This window comes from Calidris pugnax, unplaced genomic scaffold, assembly GCF_001431845.1.
Source record: "Calidris pugnax isolate Ruff unplaced genomic scaffold, ASM143184v1 scaffold32, whole genome shotgun sequence".
Lineage (NCBI taxonomy): Eukaryota > Metazoa > Chordata > Aves > Charadriiformes > Scolopacidae > Calidris > Calidris pugnax.
In genome coordinates this window covers 2,299,852-2,319,258 of record NW_015090783.1, presented here as the reverse complement: position 1 = coordinate 2,319,258, position 19,407 = coordinate 2,299,852, and the positions used below count along the sequence as shown (strand labels likewise).

Sequence of the window (19,407 nt, the reverse complement as noted above, 5' to 3'; positions counted from 1 at the left end):
GGGGGCCCCGCAGCTCCCGGGAGCCGGCGGCGGGGCCCAGCGACAGACCCGGCCTCAAAGTCCAGCCGCTCTTAACGAGCGCACCTCAAACAGAGGTTGCTAGGGTGAGTAATTGCTTAACATAAAAATGCCCTTATAGTCTGAAGGGGAAGAGGCCTTGTAGGTTTTTCTTCTATTTAATTTATTTCGCTTGTTTCGTTATTATTTTTAGCTGACCAGGTTCCTGGTTGTGCTTGAGGGTGTAAACTAGAACTCTGCTTTGTTCCAGGTGTTCATAGGCTTGTTTTAGATGTTTGATACCTGTTAAAGATTAGGCCAACCGTTTAAATGTTTAAAAAAAAAAAAGTTGAATTGATGTGTTAGATAACTTCAGATTGTCGTTTGTCCACGCTAATAATTTTTTTTTTCTACTTGCTCTAGAGTTAAGAATTAACTCGGTGATAGGCTGTTTGGCTTTTTGAGTACATAGGTTGTGTCTGGATTGAAATTATTTAAATATATACATGAACATTTTGCAAGCTTTTTGTTTCCTCCCCTGAATTGAAAAACTCGTCTTGATGTAAAGCATAGAATTTATTATGGCAGTTGTGTAACAGCATGATATTTCAATTGTTTTTCTATATCTTCCTTCCCAGCATGATATGTTACATTTGAATGCAATCTTAGCCTTTAAAAATAAAATGTGGGCAGTTTGTCTTGTTGTCCAGACAAGTTTTTTGGTGTCAGAACTGGCTGATAGCTACTCTAAAAGCTATTGAAGTAGGTAGCAGATACAGTTAATGCATTTCTTGAGCCTTGAGATACACCTAGAGCTGACTCCCAGACCAAAACGAAGGACAGGTTCAGTGCTCAGATACTGTTCTTATCTCTTCTGGGTTTTTACTTCTTAAACTTTCACTACTACCTAAATTATGACCTCCAGCCATTTAATCTGAAAGCTAATTTAATGCCAAATCATTGCATTGTTTAGTCTCATTAACAGCTTCTGAATGTCACATATTTAGACTGTGTATCCTGAACTACTGTATGTTTCACAAAGCAGCATAAGAGAGCTTTGAGGCAGAGTTGAATCCCACAGCATCTTGAGCTCATGTCCTTACAAGCTTTGACTTTAGAGACATAACCAGCATTTGAAAAACTGGTATGTTTTTTACAAGACTGGAATTGTTTTCACAAAAATCAACTTTGTACATTTAAATGCAATGTTAACTACTAGTCTTGAGCTTAAAGCATGTAAGGATGGGTGAGTTCACTAATTAGTGTTTTAATCTATGATTGGATGGTAACTTGAAAAGGCCAGAAGGGATTGGGTTGGTTGGATTTTTCCTTTTTTTTTTTTTTTGTTGTTGTTGTTGTTACCCAGGTTGCCTTTTGGAGCAAAAAGCTGTGAGATGGGCATAACTCATCTGGATATCCAGAGAATCCTGTTGTGTGGGATTGGGGGTTAGCAGCCCTTCACGCCGCTGTTGCGAGAGGCTGTAGATGGGAATGTGAAATTTTTATGTTGATAATAGGACACAGTTTAGGCAGCCAGAGAATTTGGGGGGACATATCTGTCTCCTCTCTACTATCTCAGAATTTGTGTGATATTCTGAATGGCTTCCAGTATAGTTCAAGTGATGTGTATTCCTCAGGAAGCCAGTGGGAAAAACCCTCCTAATGAAAGGAAAACGAGTTGCTTAACCACGTTAGTGTCCCAGGACAAGCATTAAAACCAAAGTTTGCAGGTTGGATGTGCCACAGAGGTCAGTTGTCTGAAGGGGTTGGAAATAGCTGTGCCTAGTTGATTGTGAGGTTCGTTAAGTTGTGATAGTGTAGTTCATTATGATTTTTAAATAAGTCCTTCAGGTATATGATGTTACAATGTGTAACTCTCAGACCTAAAAATCAGAAGCCCTTTCATCATTAAGGATTCTACCATTATTCTTCTTAGAGGAAATGGAGAACAGGTTGCTCGACATGTGTTTTAGAATATCTTTTTTTTGTTGTTTTGCTTCTTTGTACCAAAGCTAAAATGGAGGGAGGGAGAGAGCCAGGTTGGCATGGATACATGACATAATATTAAACATGGCATTCTGGTTTTGTATCTTTAAATCAGAAATTATTTACATAATGTGCACTGATAGCAAACCTGTCTTTTAATCGAAGTTTTAGGTTCTATTATTCACAAAAATGCTTGGTGTGTTTTGATAATCCTTTTTGAAATGGCAGCAGTTTATTTTTTTTCTTAATATGAAGAAAATAGAGATGTTACTACTATTACAATTTTATAATTTTTTTTTTAGTTTTATCGAGCAGGTTGATTCTTGCTTAGTGACATTGGACAGCCTGACTAAGCATAGGCAACCTTATCTGCACGATTGTGCATTTTCAGAACAGTTATTTGACTGGTGAAATGCTCAGGAAACAGCTTGTAATATTCACAACTTTTTTTTTTTTAAGTATTTTCTTTTGGAGATTTTTAAGATGTTGCAAACAGGTCCTTATATAGTATTGCCAAAGCTGAGCTGTGGAGCTTGATAAAGTTGCTTTCACTTATGTTAACTAAGGAGCCTCCTACCTTGTAAGATTATGGAGCTGTTTCAGCTTGATAACGTTTTAAGCTTGACTGCTGTATGTCACAAAAAATAAACTAAGGTGTCACAATGCAGCTTCTCCTGTATTTTTTTTCTTCTTCCCCTCGTATAGTTTTAATTTAGTAAGGAAATTAAATGAGAAATTAGAGGGGTGGGGGGAGGGCAGCAGTGGTGCTTAGAAGTTTCACAGAGCCTAAAATTGGTGCTAAGTATTCAGTGATTTTTAGTGTAAAAATTCTAGAAGTTTAGAATTCCTTTTGTTCCAGTTTGAAACAATGCAGCTTTGTTCCTAGTGTACAGAAACAAAATAAGTGAAACTAGTCAAAATTTCACTGTCCAAACTGTCTGACAGACAAACAATTGCTGTTGTTTTACTTAGCATTTTGCTGGATTGTTAGCAACCACTAATTTTTAAGACTGTTAAAATTGGGATTAGCATCAGTGAGAGAGATGCAGCTGGGGGATTTCTTATGTGAAAACAGCTCTGCTAAGAAAGGGATGCTTCTGGATGGAAGGTACTTATCCTGGAATTGTAGGAACTGCTGTAATAGTTTTTATCAGTAGTCATCTAGTGAAAACTTTGAAGTAAGCGATTAAAGTATTACGCTATGAATGTTTTTGGGTTTTTTTTTTTTTTCTGAACTTGGTGAGATGGTCTTAAGCTATCCAAGCCATTGTGTTTTTAAAGGTTAAAAATGCAGAGTTCTGTGTCGTTGTGGATGTGTTAAACTTGCCTTGAAATGGACTTGATCGGTTGTGGCACCATTTTAGGATGGTTAGGGAAGATGTGTGTTTGGTGTTGGCATGGGGTTTTTTTTCTAGCCTTGGTTTTTGCTCTGAGTCTGAACTTCATAGAAAGGCCTTTCCCTCATATATTGCAGGAGTAGACTAGAAATTATCTTGAGGGTGTTTTTTTGTCCTAGTTCTCTTTTAAGTAAACAACCCCAAGCTTCTGACTTTCCATGTGACTATTCAGTTCAGCCACTTATCTCTCAACCAAATTTTAGCTATACTTTCTTTTAGAGATGGCGTGATCAAAACTCCTTGCAGACTAGATCATGACTTTTCATTTGTACATTTCGGCATTTTTCTTTATTTGACCATGTTGAGCAGAGGTGTTGCACTGCGTGGAAGAGTGTTCGTGCCTCTTTCCCAAACTGATTCTGTAAAGTTACAATTGTACAGTGTTTCGGAGCTGCTGGTTTGATGGGATAACCCCTGTTAATTCCCCTTCTGCAGAAAATTTCACCTTCAGTGGCTGCTTTCAAGTTCCTAACACCAAAAGTACTGATGAGCTAAAATTTCATCTACAAACTTCATCTTTCTCCTCTCACTTGTTTCTAATTAGTAAAAAATGTTGTAAGCATCTAAAGTTAGTAGTATAGTCTGATGAAAATTAAGGTTTCATCCGACCCAATTAATATAAGTTTAGTCCCCTTTTATTTTTGAGACGGGAGGCTTAATCCTTCTGAAAGTTAAAGCTAACAGTCTGTTGTTACTCACTTTTCTTGACCCATTCAGAGTTCTAGGAGACAGACTAGTGGGAGGTGATGTCCTTTGAAGGAGCTGTCATGTTAATTAAATCTGCTAGATGTCTTTTAATATTTTTTTTAGTACCTTTTGTACCTGATAACTACAAACCGTACTGTTCTACCAATTCATCTCATCACCTCAAATGCTTTTTTAAAAAAATAGTCTAGTTTTGACGCAGCAAGTGGTGTTTAATGGAATTGCCTGTGGTCAGTAGCAGTCCCACCAATTACTGTGTTGCTTTGCTATTCTTTTGGGGCAGTACAGGCTTTGATGCTTAAAAGTGTATCTTTCCCTTCTCCCAGCTTCTTACATCCACTATTTCATTTGTCCTACCATTTCAGTATTAGTCCACTGAAGGTATCTCCCTACGATTGGACAGAGTAAAACTAGGAAGAATAAGAAATATAGTGCCCGAGGCTTTATTTATTACAAGAATTACCTGTTCTGCCAAATGTGCTGGGTAATGTGTGTGACCAACCAGCTGGATGTGGCCGTGTAAAGAAGGATAAGCAAGTGAATGCTGTTTCAGAGTCTGAAAGAGTGTATCTAAAATGCCAGTAAATTTTTTTGTCCTGTTACCTGCTTTAGAGTAGGTGTTCAGCTTTGTTGGTTTTTGATGTTTTGTTACCAGTGGCTGTTAAAAGGGGTGTGGAGAATAAATGAAATTAATTTCTACTTGAGGTGTACCTTAACTTTAGCAGTTGCTTATGTATTTTATGTGGACTCATTTAATTTTTTTCTTAGTACTAGGGCAAATGGGCTTCCTTCTTAAGGAAGCAAAACATGTTGTCTTCCCTGTTCATCTTAAAACATAGAGTAGCTTTTTTAAATAAGTTTTTATTGCTGTCTAGAATAGGTTTTTGAAATTAATTTTGCTTGTCCTATGCATAAAGGAGTCTGCGACCTGATGTTAGTGTCCTATTTAATATGTAGTTAACATACTGTAACAGTGGTACAGTTGTTCTTTTCACGATACAAACAAAAATTTCTACAATGAATGAATTACTACCTTATGTATTGGCAAGCAAGAAATAAAAGGTTTCCTTAAGCTTTTTATCGCTGACTAGTTGTTACAAGATAAACTAAATGAGTTTTAATTGTGCTTCCCTTGTGCAGTATGCTTCACTGACAAAGACACATCATTAGCATAATACAGTCTCACCATTTCTGCCTCTTGGTATTGCTTGTAATGCTTAAAAATGTAGTGCGATGAAGACTAGAAAAGGCATCTTTTTTTTTTTTCTTTTTAAGGTTATGGATATAATAGCATTTTGTGTAGTAAACTCTTTCATTCTTCCTGCTTCTAAACGTGGTGGGTATATTGAAAAGATTTTAAAGAAAAGAAAACCAAAACAAAATAGAGAAAAAAAAACAATCTGCGAACGAACAAAAGAGAGCAAATCTAGAAAGTGAAACTCTGTATGCAAGAGACTGCATTGCGTATGCCCTTAAATCCGGGAAAGGAAACTTTAAATGTGAGCGTGTGTGTAGGCACAAACCAAATCAAAATTAAATGTAACTTGTATTTATGGTTCTAATTTTTTTTAGAGATGGTGGAGCCAGGACAAGATCTGTTGCTTGCTGCTTTGAGTGAGAGTGGAATCAGTCCAAATGATCTATTTGATATTGACTCGCCGGACGTGGTTCTTGCAAATCCAGCACCAACTCCAGCTGTTCAGCAGGTTAAAACAAGATCATAATGGCTTGCTAGAGGACATAAGAGCTTGTGCTTGATGTATTGGGAGGGCGGGAGGCGTATCCATAGCAAGTGGTTAAAAAATGGAGTTTTCATAAATTTCTTGCTTCGTAGTATTGAGATCAGGAAATGACTTGCTAATTATTTCTAAACTTTTATACAAAAAGCAACCTGAAATACGCTACTGAGGGGCATGTAAACATAAATATACTTCTGGACATTAAATGGAGGTATTTTGTCATCTATCCATGGAGAACTTGAGTATCACAGGAGTGTAGCTGCTCTCCTATAAAATGTGCAAAAAGTGAAATATAATACGGTGTTAAGGTCCATGACAGCATTCAGTCTGCAAGAGCATAACCATTTCAGACGTAGCCTCATAACTAGTATATTGAAACACTAAACTAAATTACATTTTCACCGCAGTTAACTGACAAGGTGTTATATGTTTAACTTCTACAAATGTGAAATCAACCACTTGATGTTTATTTTCGGTGAAACTTTTGTTAGTGAGCACAGTTGTGGACTTCCCCATTAACTTCCACTTTGTGGGTTGATATTTAGTCTTAAGGTTTTTTTCCCTACTAATGTGTTTCCTGATGTGTACTTTCTTTCTTCTGCAGTCAGTGCCACTTAGTGCATTAGAACTAGGCTTGGAGACTGAGGCCACAGCTGCTGTGAAACAAGAACCAGAGACTGTATCAACTCCAGCCTTATTAAATGTTCGGGTAAGAACTGGTACTTTGGGATTTTGTGTGTATGTGGTGGGATAACCTTGGCTTGACACCTGGTGCCCACTAAGCTGCTCTGTCACTCCCCCTCATCAACTAGAAAGGGGGAGAAAAATGTGGTTGAAAGGCTTGTGGAGTGAGATAAGGACAGTGAGATCAGCAGTTACTGTCATGGGCAAAACAGACTCAACTTGGGGAAATGAATTTATTGCCAGTTAATAATGGAGTAGGATAATGAGACATAAGAACAAATCTAAAAACACCTTCCTCCCCACCCGTCCCTTCTCCTTGGGCTTAGCTTCACTCCAGGTATCACACATTGCCTCTGCTGCTCCTTCCTCCTCATGCTCTTCCCCTGCTCCAGCAGCTCTTTCACAAACTTTTCCAATGTGGGTCCTTTCCATGGGGTGCAGTCCTTCAGGAACAGACTGCTCCAGTGTGGGTCCCCCACGTGGCCACAGGTCCTGCCAGCAAACCTGCTCTGCCAGAGGCACTTCTCCATGGGGTCACAGTGTCCTTCAGGCACATCCTGCTCTGGCATGGAGTCCTCCATGGGCTGCAGATTGGATAGCTGCTCCACCATGGACCTCCATGGGCTGAGGAGGGACAACCTGCTTCACCATGGGCTGCAGTGGAATCTCTGTTCCAGCACCTAGAGCACCTCTTCTCCATCCTTGACTGACCTTGGTGTCCGCAGAGTTGTTTCTCTTGCATATTCTCACTCTTCTCTCCCAGTTGCTGATTGTGCAGCAGTTTTTACCCCTTATTAAATATGTTATTACAGACTCACTACCAACATCACAGTCCGTCTTGTAGCTGGGTGGAACTGGCTGTATTGGACACGGGTGAAGCTTTTTGCATCTCTGGAGCACCTCTTCTCCATCCTTGACTGACCTTGGTGTCCGCAGAGTTGTTTCTCTTGCATATTCTCATTCTTCTCTCCCAGTTGCTGATTGTGCAGCAGTTTTTACCCCTTATTAAATATGTTATTACAGAGTCACTACCAACATCACAGTCCGTCTTGTAGCTGGGTGGAACTGGCTGTATTGGACACGGGTGAAGCTTTTTGCATCTCCTCACAGAAGCCACCCCCTGTAGCTGTCCCACTACCAAAATCTTGTCACGTAAACCCAATGCAGTATATTAGTAAAATGTAACAAGAGAGGTGGGACTGTAAAATGCCATTGTCTTAGTTCTATTTGTATTGAGACTGTGTTCCTTGTCACAGAAATCACATAAGCCCAGGGGTACACTTAAGCTTTCACAAAAGAGGACAAAGCGGTACGCAGAAAAACATTTTGAGGTGTCCTGTGTGCATGCAAATTCTGAGGATTAGGAGATTGTGTAAACTTCTCCCCTCTACCTGAACTGTGTATCACCTTTTCTAGCTGCAGATAGTTCTGAGCACCGTAGTCTGGTGGTTGCACCTGAAATGAGAGTATAACAAACAGCTCTGCAGGAAGTTGGATGTAGTTCAGTGTGTCTGAAAAAGGCTGCACATATACCTTAATCTGAGCTATTTACTCTGACAATTTTGCATGGATGTAGTTCAGTGTGTCTGAAAAAGGCTGTGCATATACTTTAAGTAATCTGAGCTATTTACTCTGACAGTTTTGCAGGCAGTTTTTACCCCTTATTAAATATGTTATTACAGAGTCACTACCAACATCACAGTCCGTCTTGTAGCTGGGTGGAACTGGCTGTATTGGACACGGGTGAAGCTTTTTGCATCTCCTCACAGAAGCCACCCCCTGTAGCTGTCCCACTACCAAAATCTTGTCACGTAAACCCAATGCAGTATATTAGTAAAATGTAACAAGAGAGGTGGGACTGTAAAATGCCATTGTCTTAGTTCTATTTGTATTGAGACTGTGTTCCTTGTCACAGAAATCACATAAGCCCAGGGGTACACTTAAGAAAGAGGACAAAGCGGTACGCAGAAAAACATTTTGAGGTGTCCTGTGTGCATGCAAATTCTGAGGATTGGGAGATTGTGTAAACTTGTCCCCTCTACCTGAACTGTGTATCGCCTTTTCTAGCTGCAGATAGTTCTGAGCACCATAGTCTGGTGGTTGCACCTGAAATGAGAGTATAACAAACAGCTCTGCAGGAAGTTGGATGTAGTTCAGTGTGTCTGAAAAAGGCTGCACATATACCTTAATCTGAGCTATTTACTCTGACAATTTTGCATCTAGTTTATATATTGGAAATTCTCTTCAGCTAAGGGTTCCTGTATCTGTAGTAGTCATGTTTTGTGCTGCCCTTTGTCCTATTTGTTTATTTCCTTTCTCTTACTGTAAAATAAAAATGCCATTCAAAAATACATACGACAATATATTGATAAATACACACTTTTTGCCCAGACTGTTGCATCACAAGATAATGACTTTTCACATAACATGCTGAAGATGCTAGATATTGCAAGAGTCTTTTAGAAACTGGTGATTTCTGTGCTCTGGATGAAAGGCTAATAAAGTCTGCTTTTTTCCCCACTGTCTTCTGAAAATTTCCTTGGTTCTTTGTTGCTAGCAACCACCATCCACCACAACCTTTGTGCTGAATCAAATAAATCAGCTTCCAACCTTGGGGACTACCATAGTGATGACAAAAACGACGCCTGTTACAACTACGAGGCAGACTATCACTGTAGCAAAAATCATTCAGACCAGCACAACTACTCGCCCCTCGGTTGCAGCACCAGCAGTACGCAATGCCTTGACCACTACCCCTTCGAAGGACCAGATTCAGCTGAAAGATCTGCTAAAGAATAACAGTCTTAATGAACTCATGAAATTGAAGCCACCTCCTAATATTGCCCAACCAGTAGCAACGGCAGCAAGTGAGTTTTCTTCTTTATTTGTAATTACAGTATTTTAGACAAATAGTGAAATAATATAATGTAAAGATCTTTGCACGTGTTGTATTTTCACTGATTAGTAGAATATCACAATAAAACGAAATTGTCCAGAAAACCTGATAAATTCTATTTTAACTTTAATAGTTTTAGAATTCATGGTGAAGTAAGATAAAGCATCAGGCTTTCAAAAAAAAAAAACCTCAAGCTTTTGATTTACTGCAAGGAATGATGAAAATGACATTTTAGATTGCAGCTGGCAAATTGGTAAAATTAATTCATGAGCATTACAGAAGTTGATTTGGCTATCTTGAGTCTACATCAGTTTCTGTTCTACTGTGTGCTTGCAGTGGAATTATGACAAATGAGTACTCTTTTTTTTGGCATTTTCCAAACTAGATTTGTAGTACGTGTGTTTCCCTCCTAGAATAGGGGGTTTCTGTAAAGTATCTCTTGAGAAAGAAGATCTCTGTCCCTGTATGTTTCATGGGAGGCATCAGATCTATTGTGTTTAAAAACTTAAACCCTAAAAACTTGCTGATTGTTTCCATGTTGCTTCTTAAATGTGGTGTTAACTTAAATTTCGCAAGTATTTAGTTACTACACTCCACATCTTCATTTTGTGATTCCTTTCATAATCTTTCCTTGTATGTTATTTCTAATACGTGGGCAGCTTATATGGTCAGCTTAACATAAGGGAAACGCAATGTGTGTGTATTTTTGACATGATCCTTTCAGGTTATTCTGGTTTTAGCATTACATTAAGATCAGACTAGTTGAGTTTGAAAATATATCCATTGCTGCTTTTTTTGGAAGGGTGCATAGACTTTTTCTGCATTACTATATTTTCATTGTCTCTGAAATAAGACTTACTGATTTTATAGGCGGGGTTGGAAGTAACCTATTTTTCTCATATGCAGATAGTGCGCAATAAATGAAGCTGTCTGCTAGGATGAGAACAAAAAGAATGTGCCTCCTTGTTTCATTGCTTTCTATTACGGAGTGGTTGACAAAAATTGAAGTTGAGACACCAACTGAAGTTGGGATGGGGGGTTAAAGAAGTGAGGAAGAGCAGGGGAGGAAGTTTTACAAGACTGACTTATGCCCTTTTGCTAAATGAGAACTCGCAGAAGCACACAAGTAATAGATAACATCAATACACAATAGCTGTTGTAGTGGCATAGCTGCAGAAAATAGTTGAATCTGTAGCTTCTGTATTAAGTTAAAAGGAGATCTGCCACTTCTAGAACTGCGTTTCTAATCTTATTCCTGTGCTTCTGTTTCTGGATCCTTCTTCATGCTTATAAAAAAAGACAAATACTTGTAGAAAATTCAAGGGCAGAGAAGCTCTTGGAAGGAAACAGTCTTTTATAATTCAGGCAGCAGGAGTTCTAGATCGGAAAATACAAAAAAGTTAAATTATGCAACCTCTTTGAGGAAAATTTTATTTGTGCAATTGTCTTAATTGTTTTTTAGGGGCAATTATGCTAAATTCATTACATGCATTGATTGTCAACATGATGGAAGTTTGACAGCTGCTTTCAATGTTTTATATCTATCCATGTGTAAATTTTTTTAGTTCTGTACTGAGCACTATTGCCAGTTGCTTCCAAATGTGGCTGAGGACAGGAAAGTTATTAAATTGTCCTCTTGAAGAATCCTGTTATGAACTTTAAACAATTGAGTCCAAAGTGTTGACTTCTTGTTTTACAGAAGTAATTGTAGTTTCTCCTAAGGTGGTAAATGCAACCAGACCAGGTACGTTCATTTCTGTTGAAACACTGGGCTTACTGGTTTGTTGTTGAAGTTCAAAGGCTCACAAAATGGAGTATTTCTAAACACAATGTATAGATTTGGTGAAGGTCCAAAATTGTTTTTTTAAAATACTGAAACTAATACACAACTGTCAGATGTAGCAGTATTGCATGGGAAGCTTCTTCAGTCAAAAGAAGTAACAGGATTTAACTCCTTGCTCAGAGACTTATTAATTTGGACAAAAATAATGTGTTCTTGAAGCATCAGTGTGCTACTGGACATCTTAAAGTTGTCTTCCAGTTCATTAATAGAGAAGGATGAATTTGAGTCAATGTTTGGAGGGAATTCCTGTAAAACACAGCTTTTGTTTTGTAGCTGATTTAAGCAATGGTGCAGTGAAGAAGGAGGCTTCCACGAAAGAGGTAGCAAGAATATGGATAAATGATATTAAAATGAGAAGTTTTTCACCAACTATGGTAAGTAATACAAATGGTTAACTTGCTAAGTGGATGTGTACCTCATTGGCCACAACCACCTGTGACTAGTTTCTGTAGTTACTCATATGTGCCTTTTGTGTGGTGGAATTATCGAGTGCATCTGTTTGTTCAAAAGGTTAGTTTCTCCACTGAATGAATACTTAGATGACTAAAACTAACAGCTGTGTAGAGCAGACTGCCTATATAGTCAATGATAACTTCAATAAATTATTGTCCTTAACAGAACCTCAGTGTGTGGACAAAGAAGGGTGTGCTCCAGTTAAAGCTGATAAGCATATCACTTGCTCTGTGTTTTTAAGTCATTTTCTTTTCAAATACCCCCTGTTCGTATAATTACGAAGGAGGAAACTAGAAGACTTTCCCCAGCTTGGCTGACCTCTTGGGCAGTTTGATTTAAGATGTAAATGGAGTATCATTCAATTTTCTAAATGTAATAAAAATACATTCCGATTTTTTGTAAACACTTGAGTTTCATCTTCAGTGATGGCTAGAATCAGGCTGAAGTTTTGTGATGAACATGTGCTCTTTAGTGACTGGCATACAGAAGGGTTTTCAGATTACTGTTCATGCTTAATATAAAAAAAGCAATTGTGGAAGTTTTTCTCATATATCTAGCAAGTACTTTAAAAATATTGATGTATTTACATTGATCAAGACCACAGTAAAAAATGGCTGACTGTCAGGTTTCAGACAGTACTGGCTAGAGCTGTGACTATTCTAACTATTCCCTGAAATTGTGAAGTTACATAACGAATGTGAAACTGCAAGAGGGTTCATGGGAGTACTTGAAAGTTTTAGCTGTTTACTAGCGGTTGTGTTTTCAGGGCAGTTTTCTTTTAAGTCATAGCTTGCATTTAGTGTGCTATAAGGAGTGTTTCTTTTTTTTATTCTGCTTATGTGAGTTTCGAGTACTTGAATCTCCTTGCAAAGCAGAGGAAGTTCCCTGACTCTGTGTCTATGAAGGATTTTTCAGAGTGTAACAAATCTTTTGTAGTTTTCCATTTGTAGTTTTCCCAGCTGCTCACTGGTTCATCTAGTACTTGTGTTACAACATTCAAGTGCTTATTTGTGCTCATTTCTTTCCTTTCTCATGTTAGTTTCTGGGACACAGTATTAACAACTTGCTGTTTGACTAATGTGGGTATTTCTCTATTCTAGAAAGTGCCAGCAGTAAAAGAGGAGGAGGAACCTGAGGAAGAAGATGAAGAAGAAATGGGCCATGCAGAAACTTACGCTGAGTATATGCCAATAAAATGTACGAGCTAGTGTTTTGTTATGTTGAAAGGCTAAAATGTTTTGACTGCTAACTTGTTACTTTTCTGTAGTTACTAACACCAAAACCTAGATACATTACTGTCTGCATCAACTGAAAAGGACATGAATTGGTGGGTTTTTCCTAGGAAATCTTTATCTTCTGTAGTGCTTAGTTTTGAAAGGTTTTTTTTTAACAGAAATGGAATTATCTAGTGTATCTTTGAGCAGTACTTGTTTCAGAAATATGATTGAATCAATATCAGGCTTTTCTTACCTGAATTAAGACACTTTGTGCCTCATCAAAGGAAATTTTGTAAAGGGATTAAGTGGTCACTGCTACACTTAATCTAGTTTGAGTTTTATGCTGTGAAATTACCCTATGCACGTTCTTCTTGCATGGTTCCTGACTGACAACTTAGACCTGTTTTGTTGTGGTTTTTTTTCTTTTACTGCTTTTAATTGCTATCCTGTTTTTCTCCTTTCTCTTTTTCTTTATTCTAATCAGTTACAAAAAGCTGTTTATTTCCCACGTATGTTGCTGACCTGTTGTAAAAGCAAAGCAAAAAATTCTGTGTGGAATTTGTAATTAAATATATGATTTTTATTGTCACTGAGTTCTGTCAGCAATTAAACCATGTCCAAAAAAGGGCAATGAAGCTGGTAAGGGGTCTGTAGAACAAGTCTTAGGAGTGGCTGAGGGAGCTGGGGTTGTTCAGCCTGGAGAAAAGGAGGCTGAGGGGAGACCTTGCGCTCTACAGCTGTCGGAAAGGAGTTTGTAGTGAGATGGAGGTTGGTCTCTTCTCCCAAGTAACAAGTGATAGGACAAGAGGAAATGGCCTCAAGTTAGGCCAGAGGAGGTTTAGGATGGATATGAGGAAAAATTTCTTCACCAAAAGGGTTCTCACCCATTGGAACTGGCTGTCCAGGACGGGGGGAGTCACTGTCTCTGGTGTGTGGATGTGGTGCTGAGGGAGACGTGGTTTAGTGGAGGATTTTGCAGTGCTGGGTTAACGGTTGGACAATCTTAGAGGTCTTTTCCAACCTAAACATTTCTATGCCTGTTCTAAATCTTTTCTCCTCTCATACTGCTTAAACACAGCACTATATAAATAGTGGGAAGAATGTTGCTTTTGCCATTCTGGCATCTTGAGGCCACCTCTGGCCTTTTGAGAAGGCAAGGTTTTGACCAGTTTTTCTCAAGCATGTAAAGTACGCAAATACTTTAATTTTCAATGAATTGAATTTTATCTAATTTCATAAAAGTTGAAGTGAGAAAAGAACTAGGTTTTGACCAGTTTTTCTCAAGCATGTAAAATACACAAATATTTTAATTTTCAATGAATTGATTTTTATCTAATTTCATAATAGTTGAAGTGAGAAAAGAAATAAAGTTAAGATTGCAGTTATATAGATTCAGGTTAATGTATTCCTTTGTATGTGATACAGTTTGTTTAATGCTTGACATACTGTTGCACTGAAACATAGTTGTTCTAGAGTTCAGCCTTTTTACCAAAACAAAATTACACTTGTCCATTGCAATAACCTGTGCTGCAGCAGCAGAACTCTGTATTATGTTCTCATCTCCTCCCTTTCTTCCCCTTCCTCTTCAGTGAAAATTGGTCTACGTCATCCTGACCCGGTGGTGGAAACCAGCTCATTATCCAGTGTAACTCCTCCTGATGTGTGGTACCAGACATCAATATCAGAAGAAACAATTGATAGTGGCTGGTTGTCAGCTTTGCAACTTGAAGCAATCACTTACGCAGCCCAGGTATGCTAGATATTAGTACAGCTTAAAAGCTAACATAGAATTTAAGAAGGTAAAACTACTATCTGACAGGCACAGCTATCTCAGTTTTACAAGGAGATAAAACAGTAAAAGCTTAAAAGTTTGAGTTGCATTAGATGGTGACAGGTGAGCTTCAGTTCAGATAAATGTGAGGTAATACACTGAAGAAAGCTTTGTCTAAACCACTTCCACGATGCTGATCTCACACTGTCTTAAAACTCAGGAAGGACATCTTGGTCATTATTTTTATTTCTCTGAAATAACTTAATGGCTGCAGTTGGATGCAGCCAACACTGGCATCATTGGGAAGGGTATAAAGAACAAGACAGGGTGTTATTTTGCTGCTATATTAAACTTCAGTGGGCTGACATCAGATGTGCATGCAGCTCTCTGCATGTTGGGGGGGAAGATAGTGAAGATAGAGGACAACTAACATCTTGGGAGGGAAGAAGTTGCCTCATGAAAAGAGACAAGACTGGGGCGCCTGGAGCTGGAGAGAAGAAAAATGAAGGGGAATGAAATATTTACATAATCAGGAAGGCAGTGAAATCCTGCAAAACAAGAACAAAGCAGAACTTGGTGAAACTGATAGATTGGTTTAAAATGGATAGAAGAATACTTCATTACACAGGCAGTGGATGTCTGGGTTTGCTACCACAAAAGGCTGTGGGGTTACATGTCAGTGGGTTTAAAAAAAGCAGCCGGTGTGGTAGTAGGCACTAAAAGAACTAGACAGATACATACAGCAATTTTACAGCAATTCTAGGTGCTAAGGGAAGAAGAGGGAGAATGGATCACATGAAGCATTTACATTCATATACTCTTCCCTAAACAAAATCCCTTCTTCCTGCTGGGAGGAGGCTGCTTGGCTGGGTGAACCACTGGTCTTGTCTAGTAGGATGTTTCTTATGTTTGCTCATTTCTGACAATCCCCAGTGATGCTTTTTGGAGAATGGGTATAAGTTTTTTTTGTTGTTGTTCTTTATCCTACAGCAACATGAAACATTCCTGCCCAATGGAGACAGAGCTGGATTCTTGATAGGTGATGGTGCTGGTGTAGGAAAAGGAAGGACCATAGCTGGAATAATCTATGAAAATTACTTGTTAGGCAGAAAAAGAGCAGTCTGGTAAGTGTATCAGGATTTGTTAGAGCAGACACCGTAGCGACTATAATACTTAGATTCAGTGTGATCTGTCTTCTGACATGTTCTAGCAACAGCTTTTTGAACTTCTGCTGTAACTTACAGAATATATGCTTTGTTTTATGTCTTCAGGTTTAGCGTGTCAAATGATCTGAAATACGATGCTGAAAGAGATTTGAGAGATATTGGAGCAAAAAACATATTGGTTCATTCATTAAACAAGGTGTGGAAACTTTTTACTATGTACAGTTGAGGCAAAATTTTAGGTACGCTTGTGTGACAAGTTGTGCATGTTGACTGTTTTAAGAGTAGGAATGTACTAATTTCAATAAATTTGCTGTCTAGGTCTTGTTTGACAGGCCTTAATCTTACAAAGAACCAACAGGGCTTAAAGTTAATCATGAAAATAGGCCCCTTGTAGGATTAAGTCTTAGCATGTGAGATTTTTTTTTTTAAAAAACATTATTCTTCGAGCCACTACTGACACTACTAGCAGAGTATTTTCTAAACTTTAAATCTTTTAGACTTTATAGCGTTTTAATTTTTTTCCTTTCTGTCTCCCAGAGTGAATTTGATAGTTAATACATTTTGTATGTAATACTTGAATAATAGACTTCCTTAGTAATTTATTAAAGCAGCAATAGTGTGTGCAGTTATTTCTGGAGATTGTGCCTTTGCTCAGGATTAGGCACTTACAGACTGTAATTGTGAAGTGTGATTACTGAGTGAATTCACTGAACTTAAAGTTTGTTTGGAGATAATATTTTTGTTTTACGAAGTCTTACTTTCTAAAATACAGTAAAGCTTTAGAAATTGTCACTTATGGTATCAGCTGTAAATACGCTTGACCTATTAGCTCTAAGGGATGCATTGAAACTAAAATCTAAATTGTATTTAAGTTAAGGAAGCCATGCAGACAAAGAATCTGGCTGTTAATCTTTTGAGGCCTTAGATCTAGTCTTTCTTAAGTACATATTTAAGTAAGGCCCTGTATAACCCCTTAGCTACAGCTCTGCCCTAATCGTGATGTAGGGATACAGGTGGTTCAAAGTGTACACACTTTAGTGTTAAGACCACCAGCATCCCTTGATCATGTGGTAGGTGAGTTTGACAAGGGGTCTCTTGAATAATTTCTTATCTTTTTATTGCAGTTCAAGTATGGGAAAATTTCTTCCAAACATAATGGAAGCGTGAAGAAAGGAGTCATCTTTGCTACCTATTCTTCTCTTATTGGTGAAAGCCAGTCTGGTGGTAAATACAAAACCAGATTAAAGCAGCTTCTTCACTGGTGTGGCGAAGACTTTGATGGAGTTGTATCCTTTATCTGGAGTTTAGTTGATTGTAACTAAATTGCTACTTAAGCTTGCATCTTTAAAGACCATCTTGTATTTTTATTTGTTGTTTTTTTTAGGTACTGTTTTTTATTCATGACAGTAATTGATTATGTGCATGCTGTGACATTAAACTTGAAGTTTTACAAATTTTGTGCCAAATCTTTTACCATCATACTGTTGCTACACAACTCTGGTACAAAAGCAAAGCTTCTGCTTTTTCTGTAACAAACACATAAAGTTAAAATATGATAGTTAAGAACCTTAAGTTTATACTGAAATTTTCTCCAGTGAATTCTTAAAATTTTTTGGACTCATATGTTGGTAATTGTGTCTTAAGTACCTACTAGCTAAATATTTTTCCCAAAAGTTTTTAGTGAAAAATACAACTAGTTTCTCTTTGAGTTTACAGTTGACTGCTGCCACCTATTGTAGTTAGCAGATCTTCTTGTCTCCCGTTTTAGCTCTCCATTCTAAAAATAAGTGGGACAAAGTTTTTTTCCTTAATTACAGTTCAGATTGTATTTGATGAGTGTCATAAAGCTAAGAATCTGTGTCCTGTTGGTTCATCAAAACCAACAAAAACAGGTCTGGCTGTATTGGAACTTCAAAATAAACTTCCAAAAGCCAGGGTTGTTTATGCTAGTGCCACAGGTATGTACCATTTGGCTTGTATTAAATGTCTCTGTATGTTTTTACTGGTACTGCTACAGAGTGTGTTCTTCTCCTAGGTGCATCTGAGCCAAGAAATATGGCATATATGAATCGTCTTGGAATATGGGGTGAAGGAACTCCTTTTAGAGAATTCAGTGATTTTATTCAGGCTGTTGAAAGAAGGTAATATATGAAGAGCTATAGCAAGAAGGCATATGGTTGTGATTGACTGTGCTTTCCAGTTCCTTTGTCTTCACTCACTCATAGTCCTCTGCAAACTTGTTTTGTCACACTAAGAGCTTTCTGACTCTAACTTCTAAATCTAGCAGAAATGTAATTTATCTTATGTGGTGAAAAATGGGACATTTCCCTAGCTCACAGAAAATTTTGAGAGCCTTATGAGGCTTCCTGGGAAAATAACCCTCTTAAAATTTGTTATGAAATGAAAACGTTTTGCTGCTCATTGTGAAAACACTGTATGTGCTGAGTACGCTCAGTATAGTTGACGCCTTGCTATATGCAGAAGCCCTCTAATGTTTATGCATTCAGCTTAGGCAGTTTAACAGGAAGAAGCCTTATTCTTCTGCTTTCTGGCATAAGAACCCAGTTCAGAAAAATTATGTATGCTGTTGTAAGGTACTTCATATTTCAGAACTTACTGAAAAAAACTAAACGTGAAAGGCTAGTAGAAACTGCAACTGCTCTTTGGTAGGTGAACACCTTAATGTATTATGTTTTGCCTACTTAAAAAGAATTTTGAACACTTTAGAATGCTACAGTAGGGCTTAGTATGCATCTTCTTGCATACCATCTACATGATGCATGATTTTTCTACACTGTGCAAATATAGGCTTTGCTTCATTACTGAGTATGTATCAAATGAGCAATAATGAAATTACAGGCCCAAGCTTGTGAGCAGGTTAGTTTTGCAGTTGACTTCTGTACTCTCAAGGTAATGCTTAAGGTGTGTTGCTGTTGAAAAGTATTTAAGTTACGTACTAATTTAATTATTTTCATATCAGCATAAATCTGAGTAGCTTTTAATACAGTTTGTATTCATTATTTTAAGTCTTCAGTGGAGCTTATAAAATTGCAGTGCAAGATTTTGTTACGTATTTGGAGCAACTTCATTATCCTTTTACAGTCAGTAAGGTACTATCTCCTAATGCATACTAGGTAATTCAGGTCAAAAAAATGAGTGTTTCAATATTTATACTTCCTAAGATACACTGAATACTCACGAGGCAGGGATTATGTGAAGGCTAGATAGTACTAATGATTTTGAAGACAGGCCTTCATACTTGTAAGTGTGCTATTTTCTTCTAAAGCACTTGAGGGTGGCTTGGGGTTTTTTTTGACAAACTCTTGCTTTTGAAAATTCTAATACTGACTTAATTTGTTCCTTTATTTTAGAGGTGTTGGTGCCATGGAAATAGTTGCTATGGATATGAAGCTGAGAGGAATGTACATAGCAAGACAGTTGAGTTTTTCAGGTGTAACTTTCAAAATTGATGAAGTTCTGCTTTCACAGGAATATGTTAAAATGTACAATAAATCTGTGAAACTGGTAAGAACATCTTAAATTTGCTTTCTGT

General features: G+C 37.8%; 1 protein-coding gene across 2 annotated transcripts in view; it reads left to right on the top strand.

Annotated features, from left to right (window-relative positions):
* Positions 1–5,638: 5,638 nt before the first annotated feature.
* The window catches only part of SBNO1 (strawberry notch homolog 1 (Drosophila)), a 27,570-nt gene continuing 13,801 nt past the window's right edge, over positions 5,639–19,407 (top strand). Inside the window, exons 1-13 of one of the 2 annotated variants that reach the window (XM_014962536.1) lie at positions 5,639–5,791; positions 6,429–6,533; positions 9,066–9,375; positions 11,104–11,148; positions 11,521–11,621; positions 12,801–12,897; positions 14,507–14,667; positions 15,679–15,812; positions 15,960–16,050; positions 16,979–17,140; positions 17,677–17,812; positions 17,890–17,995; positions 19,226–19,379. In XM_014962536.1, coding sequence (XP_014818022.1) covers positions 5,660–5,791; positions 6,429–6,533; positions 9,066–9,375; positions 11,104–11,148; positions 11,521–11,621; positions 12,801–12,897; positions 14,507–14,667; positions 15,679–15,812; positions 15,960–16,050; positions 16,979–17,140; positions 17,677–17,812; positions 17,890–17,995; positions 19,226–19,379 — 1,734 coding nt within the window. In that variant the 5' untranslated portion in view covers positions 5,639–5,659. The remainder of the gene's footprint in view (positions 5,792–6,428; positions 6,534–9,065; positions 9,376–11,103; positions 11,149–11,520; positions 11,622–12,800; positions 12,898–14,506; positions 14,668–15,678; positions 15,813–15,959; positions 16,051–16,978; positions 17,141–17,676; positions 17,813–17,889; positions 17,996–19,225; positions 19,380–19,407) is intronic. The other variant, XM_014962540.1, reaches the window with a different exon arrangement.